The sequence below is a fragment of the Cynocephalus volans genome, chromosome 6 (assembly GCF_027409185.1).
Source record: "Cynocephalus volans isolate mCynVol1 chromosome 6, mCynVol1.pri, whole genome shotgun sequence".
Taxonomy (NCBI): Eukaryota; Metazoa; Chordata; class Mammalia; order Dermoptera; family Cynocephalidae; genus Cynocephalus; species Cynocephalus volans.
The window spans coordinates 114,847,155-114,874,517 of NC_084465.1; the positions used below are offsets into that span (position 1 = coordinate 114,847,155).

Here is a 27,363-nt window from a genome sequence, read left to right on the forward strand (position 1 = left end):
AAGAAAAAAACAAGCAACCCAATTAAAAAATGGGCAAAAGAGCTAAGTAGGCATTTCTCTAAGGAAGATATACAAATGGCCAACAGACATATGAAAAAATGCTCAACATCACTCAGCATCCGGGAAATGCAAATCAAAACCACACTGAGATACCATCTAACCCCAGTTTGGATGGCTAAAATCCAAAAGACTCTGAACGATAAGTGCTGGCGAGGTTGCGGAGAAAAAGGAACTCTCATACATTGTTGGTGGGACTGCAAAATGGTGCAGCCTCTATGGAAAATGGTATGGAGGTTCCTCAAACAATTGCAGATAGATCTACCATACGACCCAGCTATCCCACTGTTGGGAATATACCCAGAGGAATGGAAATCATCAAGTTGAAGGTATACCTGTTCCCCAATGTTCATCACAGCACTCTTTACAATAGCCAAGAGTTGGAACCAGCCCAAATGTCCATCATCGGATGAGTGGATACGGAAAATGTGGTACATCTACACAATGGAATACTACTCAGCTATAAAAACGAATGAAATACTGCCATTTGCAACAACATGGATGGACCTTGAGAGAATTATATTAAGTGAAACAAGTCAGGCACAGAAAGAGAAATACCACATGTTCTCACTTATTGGAGGGAGCTAAAAATTAATATATAATTCACACACACACACACACACACACACACACAAAAAAAAAAAAAAACTGGGGGGGGGAAGAAGATATAACAACCACAATTACTTGAAGTCGATATGACAAGCAAACAGAAAGGACATTGTTGGGTGGGAGGGAGGGAGGTTTTGGTGATGGGCCACAGTAATCAATCACATTGTATATCGACAAAAAAAAAAAAAAAAGGTAGAAAGGTAGAAAAGAATGAAAAAAGATGTATGTGGAAAATATGAACCAATGAAAGCTGGGTTAACAGTTTTCTTATCTGATTAAATTGAATTTAAGATAAAAAAAATAAAGGATAAGTAAGGAAATTATAGATGGGTAAAAAGAACAACAAAATGAGAAAAAATGTATCCATCATAAGCATATGTTTACCTAACAACAAAATTGAAAATACATCAAGCAGTAACTGACAGAGCCTCAGGAAGAAATAGATAATTCAACAATGGTAGAGAGTTTTAGCACACACACACATCTCAGAAACTGAAGGAGAAATGATAAAAAAGTTAGCTGAGCTACTGAAGACTTGAACAATACAATTAACAAGCTTGAATGATTAAGTATATAGAGAGTGCTATTGCCCCAGCCTCCTACTCCCCCCAAAACCTTAGAGAATTCACTTTTACTTCAAGCCCACACATAGAGAACATAAACAAACATGCTGGAGCCAGGACTTGATGCCAGCTTGCTCTGTTTTCAAAGCTCTATATCATTTTTTAAAAAAAATTTTATTTTGTCGATATACATTGTGGCTGATTATTGTTGCCCATCACCAAAACCTCCCTCTCTCCTCCCCAAAGCTCTTTATCATTCTGTGGGTTGTGTGTGTCTGTGTGTGGGGGGAGGGTAGGTGCTGGTAAAGAGAAACTGGCTGAAGCCAGGCTAGGGGTCAGGTTTGAGGGGACTAATCTCAGGCAATGTAGTTAGGTGTCAAGACCATGTGCATGGCCTGGGTCGGTCCATGAACGTGGCTCCCTGGCAGACCTAGGAAGACAACAACCATCTTGCCTGGCCCAGGGCCCACAGCTATATTTGCTAAATATTTACTTGTGTATTAGTTATCTATTGTTGTGTAACATTATTGCCACAAACTCAGCAACTTGGAACAACACACATTTATTATCCTGGCCTGGCTTAGGTTGGTGCTTAGAAAGACAGCATCAAGGTGGTGGCTGGAGATGTATTGTCACGTTCTCCCCCGGAGCTGATCTGGGGAAGCGCTTGCTTCAACTCACAGGGTGAGTGGCAGATTTCACTTCCTTGTGTTTCCTTTCAGAGCTTCAGTTTCTTTCTGGTTGTGGGCTGGAGACCACCCTGAGCTTCTGGAGATGTCCTTGGGTTCCCTGCCATGTGAGCCCCCAACATAGCCACTAGGGAGACAGAGTCTCCTTGCAAGAGAGGTGTCACAATCTTATGTAACATAATCACATGCACCCTGTCACCTCTGCCCTATCCTATTGACTATGGCAATTAAGGGGAACCATTCAGTTGGGTCACCTCTGAGCTAATCAAGACCTATAGGCCACCGGCTCCTCTGGGCTTGAGGGTCTCTAGCTTCACCATTGTGGCCTTGCATTTCTGGGGGGAAGAATGGCTCAAGTTGCAAAGGCCCTGAGGCAGGAATATGGCTGGGGTGTTGGAGAGAACGAGGAGGCCAGACTGGCTGGAGATGAGTGAGAGACAGGAAGAGGGACAAGAGGTGAGGTCAGGGAGGAAGATGTAGATTTCCACTGCCATCACTTTAATCTATTAGTTCCCTGTTAGTAGACTTTTAGGGCATTTTGAATCCTTTGCTGTAGTGAATAACCTTGTCCATAAATCTTTGCCCACATATGCAAATGTGTCTGAAGATAAATTTCTAGAGGTGGAATTGCTGGGTTAAAAGGAAAGTGCATTTTCAGTTTTGACAGCCATTGCCAAATTCCTCCCCAAAGAGTTGACACTCCTGCTGGATCTCTCTGAGGGTCCTCTATGCCCTTGACTCCCATGGTCCCTGCCTGGGCCTGGTGTCCCATCCTGGCCATTTCACACTAAAGAGCTGCTGCTGTCTCCCTGGGCTCCTATCTTCCCTCTGTCCCTGGCCCCCTCCCTCCAGATGGCTGCTCTGCTGCTTCAGATGGTTGGGAAGGCTAAGAACCCCGCAGAGGACACTTCCCTGATGGAAATCCTCCACACTGGGAAAAGTCTCCTTACAAACAGTATTGTTCATGTGTTTTTCTCAGGATTTGGAAACTCCCTGATGGCTATTTTGAGAAATGGGTGGATTTTCATTTACTCACTTAGTCCATTTTATGCTGCTGTAACAGAATACCACAGTCTGGGTAATTTGTAATGAACAGAAATTTATCTGGCTCATGGTTCTGGAGGCTGAGAAGTCCAAGATTGAGGGGTCACATCTGGTGAGAGTGTTCTTGCTGCATCATAACATGGCAGAAGGCATCACATATCCAGAGAGTGTGGGAGAGAGCAAGAGAGCACCAACTTGCTGTTATTGCAAACCCACTCCTGTAATAACAACATTAATCCATTAATCAGAGGGCAAAGCCCCCTGACCTAAATACCTCCTATCGGGCCCCACCTCCCAGCACTGTTGCACTAGGGATTCAGTTTCTAACACATGAACTTTAGGGGACACATTCAAACCATAGCACCCGCCTTTTGTCTTTGGAAAGGTGGTTGGCTGGCAGATCTACCAGAGGACAGAGAAAGAGAACACCTTGCCTGGAAGGAAGGGCTGTTGCCCCCTTGTTCTGCCCCTTCTGGATGAAGCCAAGCTACACACTGCCCATGTGATATTACAAGGCCTGCAGAGGCCCAGGGCTCTGAGACCTACTGGGATGGAAGCTACATGAGAGCCGATCAACATTTATAGAGCACCTACCTGATGCCCTGTGCTTTTATGCATAATGTGGATCTAAATGGGGATGTGCCACTCCCCTGAATAAAACCTTCCATCGGCTTCACTGTGTTCTGATAGAATTCCAATCCCTTTCTCTGAACTGGTCCATCTCCACCTTCCTGCTCACCCTCCCATCACCCCCATCCCCTTGATCCCCAGGCTCCATCCACACTGACCTTCTTTCAGTTCTTTGACATGACAACTCCTTTTCATCTCAGGGCCTTTGAAATTGCTCTTCCCTCTGCCTGGGACTCTTCCCAGGTTTTTTGTATGACTCCTCCTTCTCCTTCAGGTTCCAGCTTTGAAATCTCTTCCCAGAGAGCCCTTCTTTGGAAACGTAATCTGAAGTAGTTCTCTCAGCTACTCTCTATCTCCTCATTCTGTCTCTTTCTTGAAATTATGTGTTTATTATCTGTTTCCCACACTTGAATGTCACCTCCATGAGGACAGGGACTGTCTCTGTCTGCTCTCCACTGTGTCCCCAAGATTTAGAACAATATCTGGCATATAATAGCTGCTCAGTATATATATGAGGGTACTTCAGAAAATTCATGGAAAGATTCATATAATCTTCTAATTCTATTTTTCCATGAACTTTTTGAAGTACCCTTTTATTGGTTGTATGAGTGGATGTGACTAAGCATTATTCCCACTTTTCAGATGAGGAAATGAGAGCTCAGAGGTGTTAAGTGACTTGTCCATAGACACACAGCTGGGGAGCTGCAGAATTGAGATTCAAACCCAGGAGTGTCTCACTCCAACCCAGTAGTCTTTCCCCTGATGGATAGCCAGATAGAAATTGCTTGTTATCCAGAGACAATAGGCCAGTCAGGCCAGTATTTCAAACTTAATGGCCAGTAGGGTCTGGGCAGGTGTGATGGGGGTGTCCAGGGAGCAGGCTGGAAGGACAGGCTGCTGTCCCTCATTTTTCTCTGTCTGGATAAAGCCAAACCATATACTGTCCATGTACACTACCAGGCCTGCAGAGACCTGGAGCTCTGAGACTTCCTGGGCAGGCAAGGTCTGGGTCACTACCCAATGCCACTCCTGGGGTCCACATTTGACCTGATCCTCCTAATCTCAGATCTCTCTGGGACTCTGTCCCTTGCAGCCTCAGGCTTTGATAGCTCTCTGTCCCTCAACCATCCCCAGCCAGATTTCCATTTTTCTTGTCATCATGCTTAGTCATACATGTTTTCCTGAGGTTCCAGTTGAATGGGAAGGCAGTGATGGTGCCATTTATTTGGAGAACCTGAGCCATCAAGAGGCAGCAGAGAAGTGTTCAAGGGTGCTCACTCTGGAGCTAGCCCATTGTGAGCCTCACTCTCCTTATCTGTTAAACAGAGATAATAGTATTACCCCCTCAAAGTTACCATGTAGAATCAATGCGATGGTGCGTGTAGAATTCCTGTCTGGTGTGCATTGTCAAGTACTCCTTGAAGTTAGCTTTGTATTATTCACCATGCAGTCCAGATGCCACCTGTGAGGGCTTCCTCCTTCCCCCAAGTTTGGGGGGGCACCCCACTTTGCATTCTCTCAGAGCTCCCTCTGCACAATCTTTCAGATTTGCTTATCACACTTTCTGGCCACCTGCTCCCCATGGACATACATATAATTCCTGAATCCTTGTTACTGGGACAAGTCATGGCTGAGCAGAGATGTCAATAAGTGTATTATAAGTTGACCTGGACACACAGAGGGAGGGGGGGCTCTGCTCTTTGGTCTGGGTGGGGAGAGGTGTAAGCTAAGAATGGCAGGTGGGGGCTGGGGACTGAGGTATTAAGGGAACCAGCAGGAAAATAGCATGGTTGAGAGAGATGGGGAGAACTCAGACTCTGTCCAGGATGTATCAACATCCTGGGAAGTCCAATCTAACTGGTGGAGGAGTGCACCAGGAGCTAGCAAGTCAGGCAGCAGGGCACGGGCAGCAACCAGCTCACCAGCCAACACTTGTAGAGCAGCAACTACTTGTAGAACTATGCTCCAGGCTCTGTTCTGTGTACTCATGGCTCATCCTCGTAACTAGATGGGTAAACTGAGGCACATAGCATTTAACAGCACTGCCCAGGTCACACAGTGCTGGAGGTAGGATTTGGACTCAGGCATTGTGACTCCAGAGTCTGTACTGTCCTGCCTCCCACCACAGCTACTGAGTGGTCTGTTGGGGAGAGACCCAGGCAGCAAATGGGGATGCCCACCCAGGGTCTGCTTAGAGCCTCTCCTCACTCTGGGACCTTCCCCCTCACTTGCTTCTGCTCCTCAGCAGCTCACAAAAGGAGCCAAGCCTTAATCTCTTGTGGCCATCCAAGGAATGTGACAGATGGGTAGAGCTGGTAGTCTTAGAGACCAGCCCTGGCAGGAACAGACGGTGATGCCCAGGCCCAGCAGTGAGGCAAGAGAGACACCCTGGACTGCTGGGGGCCCTGGGCACCCCTCCAAGCTCATGGCACTTCCTGACTCCAGCTGTGTCCTCCCCCCCACTCTGGCCATGTGTGGCCTGGGTCCCCATCTTGAAGGCTTTGCATCTTGGATCCTGTCCCAGCACAGAGAGTCTGCAATCCATTGGTGTCTGGGCCCCTCTGTGAACTCCCTGGAGCCAGAAGTCAGGAGAACATCTGGGGCCTGCAGAGAGGCTCACAGAGCCAGTGTGGGCTTCCAGATGAGATAAGGTGACAGTGGCTGCCCACCCTTCCCATGTCCTCAAGATCTTCCAGCAGCTCTTCGCAGCAACAATCCCCACCTCCCACCTGTCTTTCAACTGCCTCACCTGTTCCCTGCCCCAGGTCTGAAACTGTGAATACACCATGTATTATAGTCTGTTTCCTGTTGCTTATAACAATACCAGAAACTGGGTAATTTATAAAGAAATAAAATTTATTTCTTAGAGTTTCAGAGGCTGGGAAGTCTAAAGTTCAGGAAACACATCTGATGAAGGCTTTGTTCTTGGTGGTGGCTCTATGGCAACTCAGAGTATCACTCAACAAATGGCCCGAGCGAGAGGGAACAATCCTCACTTTCTCTCCTTTTAAAGCCATCAGAACCACTCCCATGACCACCCATTAAACCATCAATGGGTTATTTCATTCACAAGGGTACAGTCCCCACAATCTAATCACCTCTTAAAGGCCCCACCTTTCAGTTACCATAATAGGATTTCCCACTTTCTTAACACTGTTACAGTGGGGATTAAGTTTCCAATACATGAACCTTTGGGGGACACATTTAACCCATGGCACACCACGTTCTTTTGTGTCTCACATTTCTCCCTGCCTGGGCCTCTTTTCTCCCAGATCCTCATATTTTTCGGGTTTCAGCTTAAATGTCACCTTCCCAGGGAGGCCCATCCCAACTTCCATCAAAACTAACCCCAATCATTCTCTTTCACATCCTCATCTTATCCTTCACAGCATATTAAACTCTGGATTGTTAAATATGTTTGTGTTTATTTTCTATCTTTCTTCATATGAATATCAGCTCCACAAGGGCAGGGACCTTGTCTGTCTCATACACTCCTTTATTTCCTGAACCATGAAGAAAGCCTGGCATACAGCAAATGCTTAAGAAATATTTGTTGAATGAATGAGTGACTGAAAGAGGTTATGATGGAATGATGAAACATTTGCACTTGGAGTTGGGCAGACCTGAACTCAAATACACTCCTACTTCCATGCTGTGTTATCCTGGGTTGGTTGTTTTACCTCTCTGAGCTTCTCTCTTCCACTGTCAAATAAGGTGTAACCAAATGTAGCCTTCCTAGGATAAGGCAAGGATCACACAGGATGCAGGATAAAGTGCTTTACAAACTGTAAAGTGCCTGAGGAACGGAAGGGCTGTCATTTTGGGCTCTCTGGAGGTTTTGCAGCAAGGTGGCCGCTCATCCCATGATTTTCTTAGTGTGCAGGCAGCTCCCTGGGCAGTGAAACTAATTGGATAGTATCACAGCATTGCTACAGGGAAGTGTGGGAGCTCAGAACACTTAAAACCTAACTGGCCTGAAGAGTAGGATTTGCATTTCAGCTCATGCGACCAGAGGGATGGAAGGGTAGCATTGGGAGGAATGTTCTCTAGGCTTCTTAGGAAGGGCTCAGCTCTGTGCTGAGGCAGAAGGTGAGCTGGCAGGGGATGGGATGGGGGTCCTGAAATTCCAGTCCCAAACCTGTCCCAAGTGTCTGTGTGCAGGTCAGGGTCCCTCATGGGCAAAATGGGAGGAAGGAGGCAGCCCCACCATGGAGATGAATATTCCTGCTTGTAAGTTGGGTGAATTTAAGTAGGCATTCTGAGGAGAGAGAGAAGAGAGGAAAAAACCAGACAGAGAGTGAGAGTCAAAGACAGAGAGGGGCGAGCTGGTTAGCTCAGTCAGAGCATGGTGCTGATAACATCAAGGTCCAGCTGCCAAAAAAAAAAGAAAAGAAAAGAACAGAGAGACAGGGCAAAACAGGGAGAGAGATAGGGAGAGACAGACACAGAACAGAGACAGCCAGAGGATGAGAGACAATGACAAGACAGAGGGACTGAGGGAAGCAGAGAAAGAGATAGAGGCAGAAAGAGAGAAAAAGACCCAGGGATTGGCAGGCTTCCCAGTGTCCCCCTGAGCTCCTGCCCCAGGAGGAAAGTGACGTGGGCTAGCCCTGGGTGCTGTCCACCCCCGTGGATTTCAGCGCCCCCATGCCGTTCCTATTCAAACATTTGATGACCCAGAAAAACATCTCTCCCACCACCCAGCCAGTATGGGGATCTGAACCCATGACCTTGGGGATCTGAACCTGTGACCTTGGGGTTATAAGGCTGTGCTCTAACCAACCGGCCAGCCCCCCTCCCCTCATGCCTTTCCTAAGTCGAGCATCTTGCCTCAGAGAGTGTGCTCCTCCCTAGTGCTTGAAGATTCTTATCTTTCCCACCACATGGGCCCCAAAAGTTAAGCCAACCCCTTCCTCCGGTGCCCAACCAAAGAGACACAATCTGTTCCCAGGCTGCAGGGAAGCTGGCCTTAAACGTGGAGAGAAAGGTTGTGCACACCTGGATGGCACCTCCCGGAGAGACTCCCAGGCACATCACACGTGTGTGTCGCACTTCCAGAGCCCACCCCCATATACCATGGGACCCGCCTCAGCCTCCCCACCCCCCTCATCCCCAGACCCAGCTGTCTGCATCCCCCTCACCCATGACTACTGCCACGTCCGCATGCCACAGGTGCCATTATTTACTTAGCATTTTTCTCTAAATCACTCACTTTTCTTGAAACTTAAATTTATTCAGAGAGCAAACTTCAGATCCCTACCGGAAATGAAAAGCCAGTACCATTTGCAATAAACAGAAAGGAACTGTAAAAAAAACACGGCCATTGTAAAAATGTTCATGGAGCATGTAAAACAGTGGTCTCCACCACAGCAATGCTGTCCCCACCCCCCACCCCCCTCCCCCGAAGGTCAGTTGGCAATGTTTGAAGATATTTCTGGTTGTTACGACTGGGGTGGGGGGTGGGGGGCGGGGGAGGGTGGATATTCCTGGCATCTAGTGGGCAGAGGTCAGGGATGTTGATACCTACCCTGCCATGCTCACGACAGGCCCTCCGCAACAGAGGGTTATCTGTCTGCAAATGTCAGTAGAGCTGAGGTTCAGAAATCCTGCTCTAAAATAAGCTTGAGCACCCAGAGGAGTGTGCCCCACTCTTTGGGCAGCTCTGACCTGGTTAGCTCCTCCTCATCTTTTAGGCTCAGCCTAAAAGAAATATCCCACCTTTGGGGAGGCCTTCCCTGACCCCCAGAACAGAGGACCCCCTGATGTTGCTTTGATGCTCCTGTACCTCCATCTCCTGACTCTCGTGCCCATGACGGTTATTTCCCGCTGGTATCTGTCTCCCCCACTACAGCAGGCGGGGGGCTACATCTGCCCCATTCACCTCCAGCCAAAGCACAGTGCTTGGCTTGTAGCGGAGGCTCCAGAGCTGCAAGTGGAATGAATGAATGAACACCGGGGCAAGAAGAGGTGTGGCCTCCGCTCCTGGACTCTCCACAGCCCTCCAGGCACTTAACCTCTTCCCAGCCACTTTTATTCTCACCTGTGGACACCTAAAAGGCCTGCTGTGTGGATCACAGAAGCAGCGGGTGTAAAAGTACACGGCAGAGGGAAATCTCTTGGTAAAGGCAGGGACATCCCCAAGTGGAAAGACCCCTGGCAGATTGGAGCCCAGTCCCCAGTTCATTTATTCTATCATTGTTGCGGAGTTCCCTGCACAACTCTTACGCCAGGGTGATTCTTTTTTCTTCTTTTTGCAGCTGGCCTCTATGGGGATCTGAACCCTTGACCTTGGTGTTATAACACCACGCCTAACCAACTGAGCTACCAACCAGTCCCAGGCTGATTTTTAATAGTGTCCTCTTTCACTCTCAGGAGTGTCCTGGCTTGGGTGCTGAATATATGGGTCCCTAACTCCCAGCCATGCTGGTCTAGTGGGGCACGTGGAGTGCCAAGAAGGAGTTAACAATGCCTGACAGGGTGTCTGTGCTGCCCTTGTCCCCACCCTCCTGGGCCCCGGGAGAAGCCACAGGATCTCCTGTGGCAGCAGGTCTAGAGGCTGGGACTGGCTGGAGCTGCTGAGGAGGTAGCCACCACAGACAAGGTGCCCAGTATCACGCCCAGGGTCAGGGGTCCTTCCCCATAGAGGCAGCCAATGTCCACAGCTTGGGCAGAATGGTGTGTGAATTTCTGGGGTAAAAATGTGGGAGAAGGCAGGAGGAGAGGGGCAGGATAATGACTTAGGGCGTGTGCACCCGAGGGGGATTTTCACTTCTGTCCTGATCTCTGTGCAAGATCTCCAGCTGGTTTACTCCTTCCCACTGAGCACAGGCCAGGGAACTTTCTCCGCGTCCCCCTACCATTGTCCCCTGGGCGAGAGGACCACCCTCCGTCTTGGGGCACTTGGCATCTGAGGCCATCATAACAGGGCTTAGTCCATGCAAAGAGGCATACGGGGGGCCAAGGACACAGGTGGACACAGGTGGACATCACCCTTTCTGAACAGCCCTCAAGGAAACGAGCACACGGCCCTACCTACTCCAGGGTGTGTGCTGGACTGGGAAAGGACCCTTTGTGGGTACCAACTTCACTTCCCTGGGGCTCCCCGGGGCATGTAATGGAAGCGGCTTGAAGTGGAGGCTGTTGGCCCTTCGGGGGTGATGCTCATGTCAATGTACTTTAGTTCATTCATTCTTGGGACCCACCGCCCCCCCCACTCCCTCCCCCTCACCCAAGGGCAGGCAACTTTACCTGGTCTCCACGTGCAGAGGGAGGAGACACTGGCTCTGCTTGATTATGCATTCTTCCAAGCCTTTTTCTTCAAACACCTGGACGTAGGCTTTTGAAATCCCCAAAGCCAGAGTTTGGCTCTTTTTTTCGCAGTCTTCTGTGACAGCTGTGCCTTGAGGCCATGGATGTTTAATATCTAGTTACCCAAATGAGGGTAGCAGGGAGTGCTGGGGGTGGGGACATATCCCTTAATATCAAAATCCATCCCATCACCAGTTTGCCCTGGGCTACCCCGAGATCCACTGGGACCTGGGGTGTGGCCGCTGGACTCCTTCTGGGACCCCACCAGAGGTCTGAGCCCATACATCACCTCAGGGCTGGGGAGGGGGTGGCTGGTGGAGGGGACAAGGCTGGTGGGAATTCAGTAAACCCATTACTTGAAATTGGAAGGTCACTATTAAATGCCACCTCTGATTTGGGCCACTTCACTTTAAAAGGCAGAATCCAAACAAGAGAGATGCTAATGACTCCAGTAATCTAAAATGAGACCTTTGGAGAAAGGGCAGAGAAATTGGAGTGATCTATGCAGATAAGACAAGGTGGTGGGGGGGGGGTGCCTTGGTAATTGCTGAGCTCCTGAAAGGCTCCTCTCAAAGCAGATGCCAAACAGCTCACCCCCCTTGTCCTCAGAGATCAGAGCAAGAAATTAGCTTAAATTGGAGCTGGAAAGATTTAGGTTATGTGTAAGGAGGAACTTTCTAAACTCTGAAATATGCTACCCAGAGAGGCTGTGGGTTCTCGGGAGAGTGTCTAAAAATAGCTTGCACTTTAAAAATAGGTCTGGGCAAGCTTTAAACATAGCATCGCTCAGCTTCTTGGGGATGGTTTTAAGTGCAGCGTGGGTCCCTCCCCAGGCCGAAGGGCATGGACAAAAGTCAGCCTTTGATCTCTGTCATGACCAACATCTGGATATTTTAGATACGTGTAGGTAAAGGATCTATTTTTCCATCTGCCCCTCAGCTGACTGGTCTCATGAAATACCGGCCTTTAGGATCTCAAAGTTTTCTTTCTTTGGGAAGATATTTCAGGGCTGATGATAACTGGGTCAGTCCCAATAGCCCCTCCCAGTTGCTTCCAGTTTCCCCCAGTCCCTCCCCGTTCCCAAAGCAGGGCCCTCCAGTGCTCAAGGGCTTGCTGGGAAGTGATCCGTCTGGGCAGTGCCAGGCACTCTGTGGCTACCCCCGCCTGCCACCCCGTGCCCACCCAGGTCCTGCATCTCAGCAGCTTGGCCGACTAGACCCATCCTCTCGGCTGGGAGGACCACAGCTGCACCTCCCTGGACTCTTGCCCCAGCTTCCTCCCATCTGTTCTCCACCCAGCAGCCAGAGGGGGCATGTGGTGCTCACCTGTGAGCTCCTGTGTGAGCTGGTCCCACTGCCCGTGACACCTCCCTGCTCCCGCTCATTCTTCAACTCTCAGCTTGGAGGACACCTCCTCTCGGAGCCTTTTCTGACCTCCCCACCCCACAGACCCCTGACCTTCCCCCTTGGCTGTCCTGACACAAGATAGTGCCCAGTATGTGTGTTCTGTCTTTCCCATCCACGGGAGCATCGGAAGGGCAGGCCACTTGTCCCTGTCATATTCCCCCCTCCTAGAAGAAAATTCTGGTGCATAGCAGGTGCTCAGTGCATGCCCAGTGACCAGTGGTATGCCAGGCTGCTGTAGCAGGAGCTGCCTTTGCTACTCCTGCCCATCTCATCTGGTTTCAGCTTCCCTTGAGGTCCCCACCAGCACCTCTGAGTCTCTCGTCCCTGACTTGACTTGACACTCAGGGGATGCTGGCAAGTCAAGACCAGTGTCCAACAGATACAAGATTTATTTAGACATAAATGCTCCCTGGTGTTCTCACTAATGACTTAGACAGCATCTTTAATAAGAAAACCTATTATAAGTGAATTAATCAGCCACCTCCCTGATATCTCAATGAAATGGAGTATGACGTTCACATAGAATGTCCAAACCCTGCAAAAGAGAGCTGGGCCGGATGCAAGCAGAGTCCTGGAGTTCAGGTGGCCATCATTGCTCTGTACCTGCACCCAGGTGGTGTCCACAGGCTGGAGGGTGTTTGCTCAGAGGGCTCACCTGGGCCTGGTCTGCCACACTTTGCAGGACACCCAGGAAGCAGCCATTCACGCCCCCCCCCCCCCCAGGGATGGAGCCAAAGGTGGTTTGGAGCATCCGGGTGGGCACTCTATGTGTTCTCCGGGCTCAGGGTGTCGCCAGGCTGACTTCTCCTTCTCCACCTGAACCCGGCAGCTGCATGGCCTGGGCTCACTCTAAATTCATGAGCACAGACCCCACAGGGCACGCAACACTACCTGCGAGCCACAGGCACTTCCACAGGGTGTCTATGCCTGAAAAGACTATTCACACCTTCTCCTGGCTCCTTGAACCTCCTGCCCCACTGCCGGCCTCTTTCCCTGTCTGCCAAGCAGCGCAAATCTCACTTGCTGGCTCACCTTCCACTGCTCGCTAGGGCGAGGCATTCCAACTCCCAGCAAAAGCCAGTCCCCCTGTGTTCTAGAACTTTCTCCCACCTTCCCTGGGCCTTGCTCCTACAATTGCCCTCTCACTTCTCTGCACCATCTATCTCTCCTCTCCACTAGATCGCTCTGGGTAGATGTGGAAACACTACCCCCCATCTTTAAAGTCTCCTCCCGAGCCACAGGCCCTCCCCAGCAATCACCACATTTTTCTGCTTCTCCTTCTAAAGCATTTGCTATCACTCTCTCTCCTCTTCTCAACCCATCCCAGTTGAGCATCTGTCCCCAGAGTGCATTGAGTCTGAGCCTGTCAAGATCACTGATGACCTCCATGTTGGCAAATCCGAGGGTCACTTCTCAGTCTTCATCTTTGACCTACTGGTCACTTCCTTCTTGAAACAGGTTCGTCTCCTGGCCCTGGGCTTCCTCCTCGGCTTCCTTTGCTGGCCCCTCCTACTGTGCACTGGAGGTTGGGTCGCCCCGGGGCTACATCCCGGGACCCTTCTCTCTTCTTCCTACAATCTCTCTCCAGGTGAGCTCTTCTAGGTACATGGGATTATTTATCATCCACATGCCAACGACTCACACGTTTGCATCTCCAGCTCTGTCGACTCCCTGACCTCAGAACTGTACATGTAACTGTTCTCTTGATATCTCTGCTTGGATATAAAATAGGCATTTTAAGCCAATGTTGCCCAAATAGGATTCTCCTCACCCACAAACTTCTTTCTCCCTTCTTCTTCTTCATCTTAGTAAATGGCACCATTATCTGTCCAGTTGCTCAAACCAGAGCTCTTGAGGTCAGCCTAGGCCCAAGGTGGCCTTCACCACCCACTCCCTGCCATCAGCAAGTCCTGTTGACTCCACCTTCAAAATTTGCCCCAGAGCTGCCTACAGCTGTAGTCCTAGCCACACCAGCTCCGCCCGGTCCCTTGTGATGGCCTCTCAACTGGGGTCCTTCTGCCCTCCCTCCGGAATCGTATGTAACCAGAATGATCTTCTTAAAACATAAAGTAGACCCCTGCTTACAGCCCTCTACTGACTTCCCTTCATGCTGAGAATAAAAGCCCAGCTCTGCACTGTGGCCTTCAAGGTCCTGTATGACCTGCCCCACCTGCCTTTCTGCCCCATGTGAAACCCGCCTCTCTTCCTCTCACTGCTGCAGAGGCTGCTCTCCCTTTCTCCTTTGCATCAGCTGCTGCCTCCTTCTGGAATGCTCCTCCCCAGACCTCCAGGTGGCTGCTTCCATCTCCCCTTTCAAGCCTCTGCTTAAATGTCACCTCCTCAGAGAGGCCCTCCCAGACACCCCTCAGCCCCCCACTCTCCAGCACTTAGCCTTATTTTGGGTAAGTGACTTTTCACGACCCTGCACTTTTGTGTTAATGTGCTAATTGTCTTACTCTGTCCAGTAGAACCTGAGAGACTTGGGAGCAGGGCATTTACCCGTCTATTCCAGTCTCCCCCCCTGCCTCCAATGGTGTCTGGTGCATGAGAAGCCTTTGATAAATATTCGTTGGCTAATTGAATTAATGAATGATAAATGAATAAATGACAACTCTGACATTTGCTCATGTAGACAACTTGATTTCCAAAGTTTTAAAATCTGGCCCTGTCCTAACTCATTTCCATATCCTAGATCCTAGACCTTAATACCAGCCAGCCTGACACCCCCAAGTGCCTTGTGATCAGTGGTCATGTATTCACTCAACAAGCACAAATCAAACACTTACTGCATGCCAGACACTGGGCTAAGTGCTGGGGATCCAGTGAAGAGCAAAACTGATCTAGTCCCTGGACTAATGTGCAGTCTAGGGGGCCTATACAGGGAGTCTCAGATGTGCAGTCTTTCATTCATTCACTCAAGAAACACTTACCTAGGGCTTGCGATGTGCAAGTGCTGTTCTAAATGCTTTACAAAAACAAGGGAATTTCAAGAAATTCGTGGAAAAATAAAAATGAAAGATAATATAAATATTTCCATGAACTTTTTGAAGTACACTCAGGTAAGCCACTTAATCCTCATACCAATCTATGAGATAGGTACTATTATTATCCCTGTATGACAGGTGAGGAAACTGAGGCAAAAAAGGCAGCCTACCTGAAGTCACACGGCTGGTAAGTGACAGTGCCGAAAGCTGGACTCTTAACTTTGCTTTTTCTTGCTTTCCTCCAGGCTCATATTCTGACCCTCTTGACATTGTCTCTTCATTGTGACCCCACACCAGCCCCCTGGACTTGACCGCAGAGGTCATTTCTCCATCCATCCAGTGGAGGCAGGGCAAAGAGTCATGGCAGCATTTCCTGCTCTAGATTCTGGGTGGCATCACTCCCAGACCAGCTCTGGCCCCTTGGCCAACATCTCCCCACCCCCAGTGCTCTCCAAGGTCCCCCAGAGGCAGGAAGGAACCACACCCACCTCACCACACAAGTTGGGAATTCCATCTATGGTGTCAGGAGTTGGGATATTCCAGAAACCACAGAGGAGAGATTTACAGCGTGAGTTTCCTGGTGTGAGTCCAAACCAGGAAGTAATAGCGGCAGGAAAGTCTCATTCATTTAGTTACTGATAATTTAGGAGTTGTGGTAACGCAGCAGAAAGTCACTTTTTAATTCAGATGAGTTGAAAATGATTCCTTCTGCTGAGGGTTGGTGGGACAGATACTATGGGTGGACCTTGATTTATAACAGATATGTTTCTGGAAACATGGGTGAGGGTCAGATTTTTGAAGCAGAATCTTGAAAATGTAATCAGAGAGTCTCACCAAGGTATCTTTGAGTGAGTTGTAATTTTCATTGATTGAATTTTCTTAAAGCATGGCCTTTCATATTTGGGGATAAATGGAATTCAATTAGGAATCAATGCTTTTCTAAACTAAGAATTTGGAAAATTAATTATTCTGCCAACAGGCTGAGTCCACCTGGGAGATTTTGTATTAAAATACTGTTATGCCCCTACTGGTTGTTCTCATGAATGTTTTCCTTCATTAGTGGATGTTCATTGAAATTTCCTTTGTCTACTACTGTCCCCGTTTTATAGAGGAGGAAACCAAGGCACTGAGAGGTCAAATAATTTGAAGAGCATCTGGACTGGCATAGTGAGGAAGACACTGAAGAGGTTGCAACAGCTGAGGGTTTGGAGAGCAAGACCCAGCTTCTGAAAAGGGACTGGCAGATGCTGAGGAAGGGGTTGAGGCTCTGCAGAGTGGGCACAGCTTCTGGGCAGGGCAGCAATTCCAGAGGGAATGAGCCCTGGGCAGGAGTACAGAGGAGAGACTTGTCCTTCTAGGTAACAGACTCTACTGTAAAGTCATAATGATTAAAACAGTGTGACATTGATGTAGGAACAGAGAGAGAGAGATCAGTAGGACAGAATGACGAGTTAGGAGATAGATCCATGTATATGTGAGGCTTGGTGTATGGTATAAAGTTGTCATTTAACATCAGTGGGGAAAGAATGGACCATTTTATAAGGATTCAAAGCAATTACCTACTCACTGAGAAAAAATGAAGTTAGATCCTTACTTCACACCATTTACCAATATAATTCCAGATGGAGTAACATAAATATCTACAGGTATGTTAGAAAAATATAGAAGACTGTGTTAATGGTGTTGGTTTCCTTAAAGTAGACACAGGAAGCAAAAACCAAAAAGAAAAAGACTGATAAATTTGAGTGTATCAAATATAAAAATGTATGATCGAAGAACTTTATTTATAATCACTAAAAGTTGGAAGCAACCAAGATGTCTTTCAGTAGGTGAATGGGTAAATAAACTGTGTTATGTCCATACAATGGAATATTATTCAGTGACAAAAAGAAATGAGCTATCAAGCCATGAAAAGACACTAAGAAACTTTAAATGCACACTGCTAAGTGAAAGACGCCTCTGTGAAAAGACTACATGATGTATGATTCCAACTATATGACATTCTGGAAAAGGCAAAACCATGGCGATGGTAGAAAGATCAGTGGTTGCCAGAGGTTTGGGAGGGGTGGGGAGAAAAGAATGAACACATGGAGCACATGGGATTTTTAGGCCATGAAGCTATTCTGTACGTAATGGCAGATACATTTGTCACTATACATGTGTCAAAACCCGTAGAATGTAAAGCACAAAGAATGAACTCTAAACTATGGACTTCAGTTAGTAATAATGTATCAATATTGGCTCAACATAGGTGAAACTGTGGGGAGAAGAGTATATGGGAACTCTTTCTACTTTCCACTTAATCTTTCTGTAAACCTAAAAGTGCTGTAAAATATAGTTTATTAATTTTTTAAAAAAGATGTGCTGTATGTGGGAAAAGACAAGCAGTAAACTATTTGCAATCTATGCAACAGACAGGATTAGTATCTCAAATACACAAAGAATTCCTACCAATGGATAAGGAAAAATATTTTTTTAAAAAAGATAATTGAAAAATAATACAAACAGCACATTCATAAAAGAAGAAATAGAAATGGTTAATACACATGTGAAAAAATGCCCAAACTCACTAGTAATAAGGGAAATGAAAACTTAAAGCAATGTTGAGGTGTCATTTTTCACCATGCAATGGGGCCAAATTTTTAATGTTTAATAACATTAGTATTGGGGAGGAGTTGGGTGAGTACTTTAAGGAGCTCCTGAGGGGGACTCAGCACCTGTCATAATCACCCTCCTTCCCTGGAATCCAGACCTGAGAACTCCCCCCAGCCCAGAAGAGCAGCCCCCCTCTGAAGTCAGAGAGCAGTGGGACATGTTCACGTGAGCTGACATTGGCCCAGGGACACAGACGACCTCTGAGTCGTCTGTCTTGGTCAGGCCTGGGGTCAAGTGATTGGAAGGAAATTGACAAACTCTGCAAATTAGGGCATTTTTCCTTTTCCTTTTTTTGATTTCTTTTTGGGGTACCAGCTGGTAAAGATTCATCGTGACACACTGGCACACAGGATGTCCCCACCCCATCTCCCCAGGTGAGCTTCTAGGACTCAGAGCCTGGCCCCCTCTTTGCTTCTATCTTTTCTTATCTCCACTTCTCCTCTCCTCATCTCCATCTTTCCTCCTGTCTTCCTCTTCAGGAATGGGGGAAGGGTGACTGGAGCAGTGACAGCAGGGACAGATGCTTTCTAGGCAGCATGGTAAGAGCCCTGGCTTTACGGGCATTTGGACCTGGGCTCCAGTCACAGCTAAGTCTGCTCCCTGTGTGACCTTGGACAGACTTGACCACTCCAGGCATCTATTTTCTCACCTGTGGAAGGGAATCATAGTCAGGGCTACCCTGCCTTGCAGGTGTGGCTCTGCCTCAGCTCCAGGGAGCAGTGTGCATATAGACCATGACATGAATGGCGCCCTGTGGAGATGTGCAGTGGGCAACCTGAACAATGGTCCATGGCCCAAATCATCATACTTATTTCAGAGGGCTGACATGAAGATTAAAAGAGATAATAATGGAGGTGAGAAAGTCTGACCAAGGGCTTGGCATACAGTAGGTGCACAAGCATTGCTGTTTTCCTTTCTTCCTCTTATCATCTACCCCTCCCCTTCTTGTTGATACTGTACGACTCCTTGTTAAGGTTAGGTCCTTGCCAGTTAGCCACACACTGTGGTGCCCAGGAGGGTTCCAGATGCCACAGTCCACACACCCCTCCCCACAGAGAAGTGTCCCTGGTTTACTGTATCCTGGTGGCTGTGTCATTTCATTGACTCTTCTCCATACTTGTCATAATCCTCTTCTTTAGATGGAAAGATTTGAGGCTTGGAGGGGTGAAGGGCCTTCCCCAGGGCCACACGGGAAACAGTGGTGGAAGAGGATTCACATTCAGATCGCTGGAGATCAAAGTTCCCCAAGCCGGTGGGCTCATAAGCCCCAGAAAAAAATTGCATGTTACAATCACTACACACACACACCCACTTACAGATCTGAGAAGTTTCACAGGATAATATTTATCCCTGCTACATTTGATGATTTCCATTCCTTTTTTTTTTATTTTTTGATGCTGGTTGCATTAAAAATCTGTGAAGCTGATTTCATGACTCACCAATCTAATGAGTGAAGACCTGCAGTTTGTAAAACACTCTCTAGGCTGCTTATCCCAAATGACCTTCTAACACAAGTATCAGCAAACTACGGCTCCTGGGTTAAATCCAGGCCAATGTCTGCTTTTGTAAATAAAGTTTTATTGGAACATAGTTATGCTCATTCATTTACACATCGTCTACGCTTTTGTGCTACAGCAGCAGAGGTGAGTAGTTGCAACAGACATTATATGACCCATAGAAGCTAAAACATTTACTTATCTGGCCCTTTATGGAAAAAATTGCTGATCTATACCCAGATCTAACCCTGCGTCTCCTTTGCTTAAATTTCTCCAGGGATCCACTTTGCCCTCTGGCCCCAACTCAAGCTTCTTTGCCTGGCTTAGAAAACCACCTCCTCTAGCCTCCCTTGCTCTGTTCCTGCTGACCTCCCTTCCCCGGGGGGTTCATGTTCTCCCCCAGCATGAGCAGGCTGTAGGGGTGTGGGGATAAGGCCCCTGCTTGCTTCCTGATGCCTAGTTCTGCTCCCTGCCCCACAGGCCTCCTGGGAATGGTTGCCCACATGATGTACACGCAGGTGTTCCAGGTCACCGTGAGCCTCGGCCCTGAAGACTGGAGGCCCCATTCCTGGGACTACGGGTGGTCCTTCTGGTAAGTGGCTTTTGACTTCAGGGCAAAAGCACCTCAGGTGCCAGACCCCTGAGGCATGCTGGGTCAACAGCAGCTCAGCCCAGTTGTGGGGGGCAGAAGAAGCGGGGATAGCCTGCAGTCCAAAGGCGTTTGGGAACCTAGAGCAGTGGTTGGCAAACTATGGCCCTGGAGCAAAACCCGGCCCACCACCTGTTTTTATACAGTCGTCAAGCTAAGGATGGTTTTTACATTTTTAAATGCTTGAAAACAAATCAAAAGAGGAATAATATGTTGTGACATGTGAAAATTACATGGAATTCAAATTTCGGTGTCCATAAGTAGAGTTTTCTTGGAACACAGCCTCACTCATTGTGTGTGAATTATTTACGGCTGCTTTCACACTACAAAGTCTAGAATATTCATTCTCTGGCCCTCTGCCGACCCCTTCCTTAGATGTCTGCTCTGGAAGGTGGAGATAACAGCTGGCAAGACCTGGAGTCAGGCGAGCCGTGGAGGGTTCTGGGTGGTTCGATGGGGTAGGAGGACCCCAGGGAGAGGCCTGATGCAGGGAACACACCTCAGAATGTGGTGTGTGCAAGAAAGGCAGAATTAGTCGGGATTCTTTTGCTTGCAAGCCATAGGATCCCAAGCTTCCGTAAACAGGAGGTGTGTATTAGTTCATGTAACTGAGAAGCCCAGGGCGATCAGAGAGGGCGTCTGGGTTGTAACAGAAAAAAGCGCCCACATCAGTCTAAGCAAGAAGGAGATGCACTGGTGCGTGGGGACGGGCAGCGCAGCCGGGACGTGGACTTCGGGGTGCGTTCCATCCAGCGTCGCTGACGTCATCAGGACTGAGTTCCCTTCCTCTGTGACCATCTGAGCATGACCCTCCACATGCTGACTCTGGCCCTGGGCTGGCTTCCCCCTTGATGGTGAGAAAGCGCCTCCTGAGGCTGGTTCTTCCTCCTTCACATAAAGGGGAGAAAGGGCTTTTTTCTTCAACATAGACTAAAATCCCAAGCTTCCCTCTGATGGGCTTTTTCCCCCCTTAATCATGACCACAGTGGGGGAATGTCATGAGCTTACTGGCTCAGCTCAGCTGGGCCCACCTCTGGAGCTAAGAATGAGTCAAAAACTCTCAAATGGTGAGTGGGTGGAATGGATGCTGGGTGAGCTACCACAAAGTCTGCTTCAGGCACAGCTGGATCCAGGTGATCAGGTGATTTCCTCTGGGACTCAGTCATCCTCTCTCCCTTTCCTGTCCTTGTTCCCTCTGTGTTGGCTTCATTCTCAAGCAGCTTTGCTACCCAAGTGATAGGTATCAAAGATGGTCACCACATGCAGTTCTAGGCTTACATCTTACAAATGTAGCAAGACCTGCAGAGACATGGGCTTTCTTTCTAATATGTCCAGCTAAAATCCTGGTTGTGACTTGCATTGGCTTAGCTTAAGTCATGTGACCATCCCGAAACAATGATTTAGATGCTGGACAGACTGGAATGCTGCAATTGGTCTGGCCTGAGTCACCTGGTCCCAAGAGTGGAGTTCGTCCCATCCAAACCCTTGGATGGAGAGAGAGGGAGAGGTCCCCCAATGGAAAATTGGTGGTGATGTGGAGTGGGCTGTTATCAGAAGAGAGAGTGCGTGCTAGAAAGACAATGACACCAGTTGTCCAGGTCCGGTCCTGGTGGCTGGGGACCATTTATCCATTCAGTCATTGAACACATATTTACCAAGCAATTACTCAGGACAGCCATTCTTCTAGGTGCTGGCTATATGTGTTGTAACAGGAGCTTGAGACAAGCGAATGCGCTATACTCTGAACCATGCTGTGATGGGGGGCAGGGGGCAGACAGCTGTGGGAGCACAGAGAAAGGTCCACTCACCCAGCTTTTGGTGGGGAGGGTCCCCAGGAAGAATTTTGTCAGGCAAATGGGAGAGGAGGGAATAAGACAGTACACTAGGTGGGGGGTGGCAGGTGCAAAGACTCAGAGGTGAGAGGGTATTTGGGGAAGGCTGGTTGGAAAGGAGCTGGGAGGTATGATTATGAAAGACCCCACTTCAGACCGTGGGGACTCCTGTTGCATCTCTGCCCCTTCCCACTCTCTGTTTGACTCCATCCCCTTGAAGCCAAAGGCATTTGCTTTAAAGGGACCTTGACCCTTTAACACTAGCCTTGATTCCTGTACGCAGAACAATCCTAGAGAAACCAGCTAAGGTTCAGGCCCCGTTTACCCAACCCTACACCTGGAGCAGTTTGTTCCAGAGACCATGACCTGGGAAGCAGTCACCCTGAACTAGAGAAGGGCACAAAGGAAGGGCACTCGCATTTGAGAGTGTTGAGTGTGTGTGTAACCATCTCCTACATCAACTGGGCACTGATGTATCAGGAATCACCACAGTGCTATGAGGTAGATACTTCCCGGAGGTGCAGAGAACTCAGGTAACTGCCCGAGGTAATCCAGCCTGTGAGTGGCAGAGCTGGGATTCGAACCCAGGCAGTCTGGCTCTGGAGCCCATGCTCCCGCCTCTCTGACATGACGGGTGTGATAAGAATTCAAGGGTGTGCTGAGCCCAGTGTTTGGCACGTGGTGAGTGCTCTGTCAACATCAGCTCTTCCTATATTGCTACTACCTATATGACACTTGACACATGCAATAACCCTGTGCTGCATGGAAACTGAGGCTCAGAAAGATTGGGTCACTTGCCCTGGGTCCCTCAGCCCTACGAAGCAAGATTCTGAACCACCTCTTCCCTCCAGGCCCCTCCTACCAGAACCCCCTGGCTTTCCACTCTGGCGCCAGCATCTGGAGTGAGCCCACCGGTGTTGGCTGCAAGGCATTCTTTCCCTAGAAGCCAGGCCTCCTGTCCTGTTCCTCTGCTCCCATGGGACTGGCTTCCCAAGGGACACCGAATTCCCACTGGACTTATTAACAAATGGGGCCCAGCGTGTGGCCACTGTTAGGGCTGATCCATCTCTCCCTATCACTGAGGCTGGCGAGAGGGATCACCCCGTTTTTCATCCCCCTCATGTGGGGCCTCTCCAGGACTGCACCACATCATCTCTCTTGCTTAATATGTGTTAGGCCATTCGTCAAAATTCCAGCTCCAGAGCCTCCCCTGCTCCCATCCCAGGCAGTGGAGAGGAGACCAGTTCCCAGGGGAGCCAGTGCCAACCTCTGTCTTCCAGCCCAGTGGGGAAGAAGACAAGGCTGTGGGGACACGGGGGGCTCAAGGGCTCCTGAAAGGGACACCTTTGCAAGATGTTGAGGTCCCCATGGTTAAGAGTCAGCAGCCCGGGTTCGAATCCCACCCTGACGCTCGCTGCTGGACTGCTATGGTAGTGTGCTGGGCGCGGGGTGAGGGTGTGGACTCTGAAATCGGACAGCTTGGGCTCAGATCCTGACTCTGACCCTTGGCAGCTGTGGACCTTGGCCAAATCACCTCCCCCTCCATGCCTCAGCACACTCAGCTGTAAAATGGGAATAGCCCATGCCTCATGGGGCTCTCGTGAGTAGTGTTCCAGTTCTCTACTGATAAGTAGGACATCACCCAAACGCTAGTGGCTTAAACTAACCTTTATTATTATCCTATGGTTTGATGGGCTGATGGGGCTCAGCTGGGTGGTCCTTTCTTGAGTTCCTCCAGGAAGCTTCAGTCGATGCCCACTGGGGCTGGAGTCAGCTGGGCATGACTGGGTGGGCATCCAAGGTGGGTCCTCCCCATGCGGGCAGTCAGGCTGGCTTCTCCCAGCGTGGAGAGTGTCTGGGAGCAAGCATTATGAGACCCAGCTGGGAGCTCCGGGGCTTTTGTATGACCTTGCCTCAGAAGTCACACCGTGACACTGGTGCTGTGTTCTGTCGGTCAAGAGCAAGTGACATACCTGTGGGGCACAGAGTGTGTGCTCGATGAACAGCAGCTGCTAAAGGCAAGTGGCCCAACCTTGCCGAGCCTCAGCCTGGTCCTCTCCAGACAGGGGTAATAATTGTGCGTGTTGAATGGGGTTGCTGTGAGGGTTATGTGGGGATAAGCAGGGCCCTGGGCATGGTGACACAGTGCCCACTGGCACCCTAGCACTAATGGATATCCCTATCCCAGACAGAGTGAAGCTCTATGAGGGTCCCCAGCTAGTGGCAGATTCTGGGGTGATCATTGATACATATCCATGCGAGGGGGGCGTCTTGGTGACTAAGCTCTTAGAGGGCTTGATACACAACAAGTGCTCCATACATGGCAGTGAGTATAAGTGATAATGTGGCATTGAGCCTGTGGTAGTGCCACTCTCACTGGTTGAGAGGCATGTGACCCAAGTGTCCAGGAGGATGACATTGGATGGGTGTGCGAGCACCCTGGCCTTTGCTCTCCCAGTCTCCAAGGTCCTGTGTGTGCTGCTCATGTCCATTCCCAGGATTTCCTCATTTCCTCCAGTTCCACTCCCTTCCCTGACTTTTTCATTTTTGGCAGCTGGCCGGTGTGAGGATCTGAACCCTTGACCTTGGTGTTATAACACCGCACTTTTCCAAGTGAGCTAACCGGCCAGCCTTTGACTCTCTGTGCTTTGAAACCCATCCCTGCTCTGAGCCCTGGGCCCTTCGGCCCTCCAGCCCCTCCTTTTCTCACTCTATATCTCAGTTCTCTCCAGGTCTACCTGCGACAATGACAACGTGCCCAGACAACTGCTTGTTTTGGAGGGGGTGGGGGTTGGTGGGGCAGGATAAGATTAAGGTTGGTCAACCCTACTTTGTGCCAGGCACAGTGGGTGGTACTTGACTAGCTCTGGGCTGGCCAGTCCTGCCATTGACCCCCAGGGGAGGAGTCATCATCCCCACTTCAGGGACTAGGTGACACGCTCAGAAAGGGGAAAGTCTGGGGCCAAAAGTCACACAATTAGCTTCAGAGGCTGCAAATTGCTTGCAGCTCAGGGCTGAACCCAGCCTCTGGATTTTTTTTTTAAAGCTCATATTTGTTTTAAACATCTAAAAAGGTAAAACTTTTACATAAAAATCCAGGTTTCTGGTTTGTTTTAACCATTGGAAGATCTCTCTGTGCCTAAACAGCATTGCCACCTGTCATCAGGTCGCTAAAGCTGAGTAGTGACTGCACCTTTAGATGGGGCATATGCGCTCCAGCTTACCCCAGTCCCCACCACTCCCTACTGCCTTACACTTACCCATGCTGTCCTCATGCAGTCATGTCCCTGATGCTGCAGGAGTTTGAGTTGGTGACCCCTGCACAGAATGTCAACATGCCAGCTTTCCTGGTGATGGCAGCGAGTGGAAAGCTGGTCCTGGACAAACACCTCCTGCTTCTATTTTGCATTTGATCAAAATGGAGAGGGAGGGGGAAAGGGCCGCTCCTACCCCAGCACGCACAGTGACACCCCATCCTGAGTGTTCACTCTGCAGACTAAAGGGAGCGGAACATCGTGAAGTTGTGGATTATAAAAGCTGGAAGACCCAGAGAGTTTTAGCAATTTGGCCCAGGTCACACAGCAAGAGTGGCAAGTTGGGCTGGGTCCCAGAAGGGTTCTTCTTCCTGTCCTGGTGGCGCCTCTGCTTCTGGGGCTCCGTCTCTGTGGAATATGGTGGCCTCCCTGCTGCCTTCTCCTCCTTTCCAGTCTCCATGTCCCTGTGGAAACAGCAGGCAGCCTCTTCCCTCTCTAGGGATCCCAGGCTACCCCTGCCCTCCCCACAGAGGCATTTCAGCAGCTGATCCCTTAGGGGAGTGGGTCTGCTTCTGTGACCCTAGAAGAGCCTTGGCCCCAAAGGCCACAGGAGAGGGTGTGTTTGCTGGAGTCCCAGCCGAGAGGCTGTGTGGTTAGCAGGAAGCTGCTCCTACTTGTCTCCCCCGAGAGGTGGCTCTGGCCTCCTTTTCTCTAAGACCAGGGGTGGGAAAATTGTTTGGATGCCCAAGAGTGCCCTGCTGGCCATGGAGGGACTCATGGTCATTCAGTTCCTGGTCCCATCAGCTCTTGGGCTCTGAAGGGGACCCAGATTGCCCATCCGTGCCTCTCTCTGCCCTGCACAGTGAATCTGTGCCTTCTGGCCTGCAGGTGGCTGAGGGCGGCTTCCCTTAGTGATCAGTTACAATCTTCCCACTGGCCATGGCCTGGAGTAGATTGCAAGGTGGCGATGACCATGCATCTCCAAAACTGCCCCCGTTCCTGCAGCTCCCAGAGGACAGAGATTAGGCTGACAGCCATCCTTCCCCTTTCCTTCCCACCGTGTCCATTCTGCTCTTGGCTCCAAAAACCAGGCCAGCTACCCACGTAGCTCACTGTGCCAGCTCAGTCATGCCAGCTGGAAATACCAGCAGATGTTCCAGCCCCAAAGTTTTCAAACTGTGCCCTCTGCAGATGCCTTAGGGGCCTGGGGTGAGAGGAATAGGGAGGTGAGACTCATGGATATAGCCCCAAGCCCCTCCCCACACTTTCAACCTGTTTTTATTTTATCTGTATTTATTCACTCACTCATTCATTTTGCAAATATTTATTGAGCACCTACTACATGCCAGACAGTGTTCTAGGTGCTGAGGTCGAGCAGGGAGCCAAACAAGGCTCCCATTTTCATGAAGCTGACATTCTGGTGTGTAAGAGGAGATGATGAAAAACAAAACTAAAGACTTCCACTTCTGGGAAGAAGGAATAGACATACTTCTCCCTATTCTTCCTGTGCAGTACAACTAAAATCCTTGGACATCGTAAACAAATAGGCATACAAAGACTCTGCAAGGTGGAGAGAAGACAGTAGCTGGCTAGGGACCAGAGAACAACACATTGGTGAGTTTTTTGTGTGTCATATATCCCAGATTTGGAGCTGAAGAAAGCAGCAACCCAGAAATGCCAAAAGGCACAGAAAGGGAAACAAAAACAGAAACATCCCCAACAAAAGTCTGTGTTCTCTAGTCAAAAGACCAGGGAAGGGTCTGCTCACTAAGACAGAAAACTTTTAACAATAACTGCTCTACTCCACTCACATTTAAAGAGAAAAATCTGTTGCTTCACTCCCACCTATGCCAGCAAGGGACCGGGGAGTTTAGATTTTCACCTCACCAGGCTTTGACAAGGTGCCCCAACCTCTCCTCTTGCTGGGGTGGTGGCAGAGGAGGGAGCTGGGACTTTCATTCCCACTGGACAGTAAGAAGCCCCTCCTACCCCTGAGTGCAGTGGAGACCACATGGGGAGTGAGGACTTCTACCTCCACCAGGCAGGGACAAGGTGCCCCTCCCCTTCCCTGCTGGGATGTGTCAGAAGAGAATATTGGAGAGTCAGGACTTTTGCCACTGCCCAGTGGTAATGAGACCATCTCCCCTCCCCATAGTGCCAGTGGAGGCAACTTGGGGAGCAGTAATG

The 27,363-nt window shown here is 49.3% G+C and overlaps 1 protein-coding gene across 3 annotated transcripts in view; it reads left to right on the forward strand.

Annotated features, from left to right (window-relative positions):
* GSG1L (GSG1 like) overlaps positions 1 to 27,363 on the forward strand; it is a 216,854-nt gene that overhangs the window by 153,724 nt on the left and 35,767 nt on the right. For all 3 annotated transcript variants that reach the window (XM_063101198.1, XM_063101200.1, XM_063101199.1), the window contains one exon: positions 19,922 to 20,033. In XM_063101198.1, coding sequence (XP_062957268.1) covers positions 19,922 to 20,033 — 112 coding nt within the window. The remainder of the gene's footprint in view (positions 1 to 19,921; positions 20,034 to 27,363) is intronic.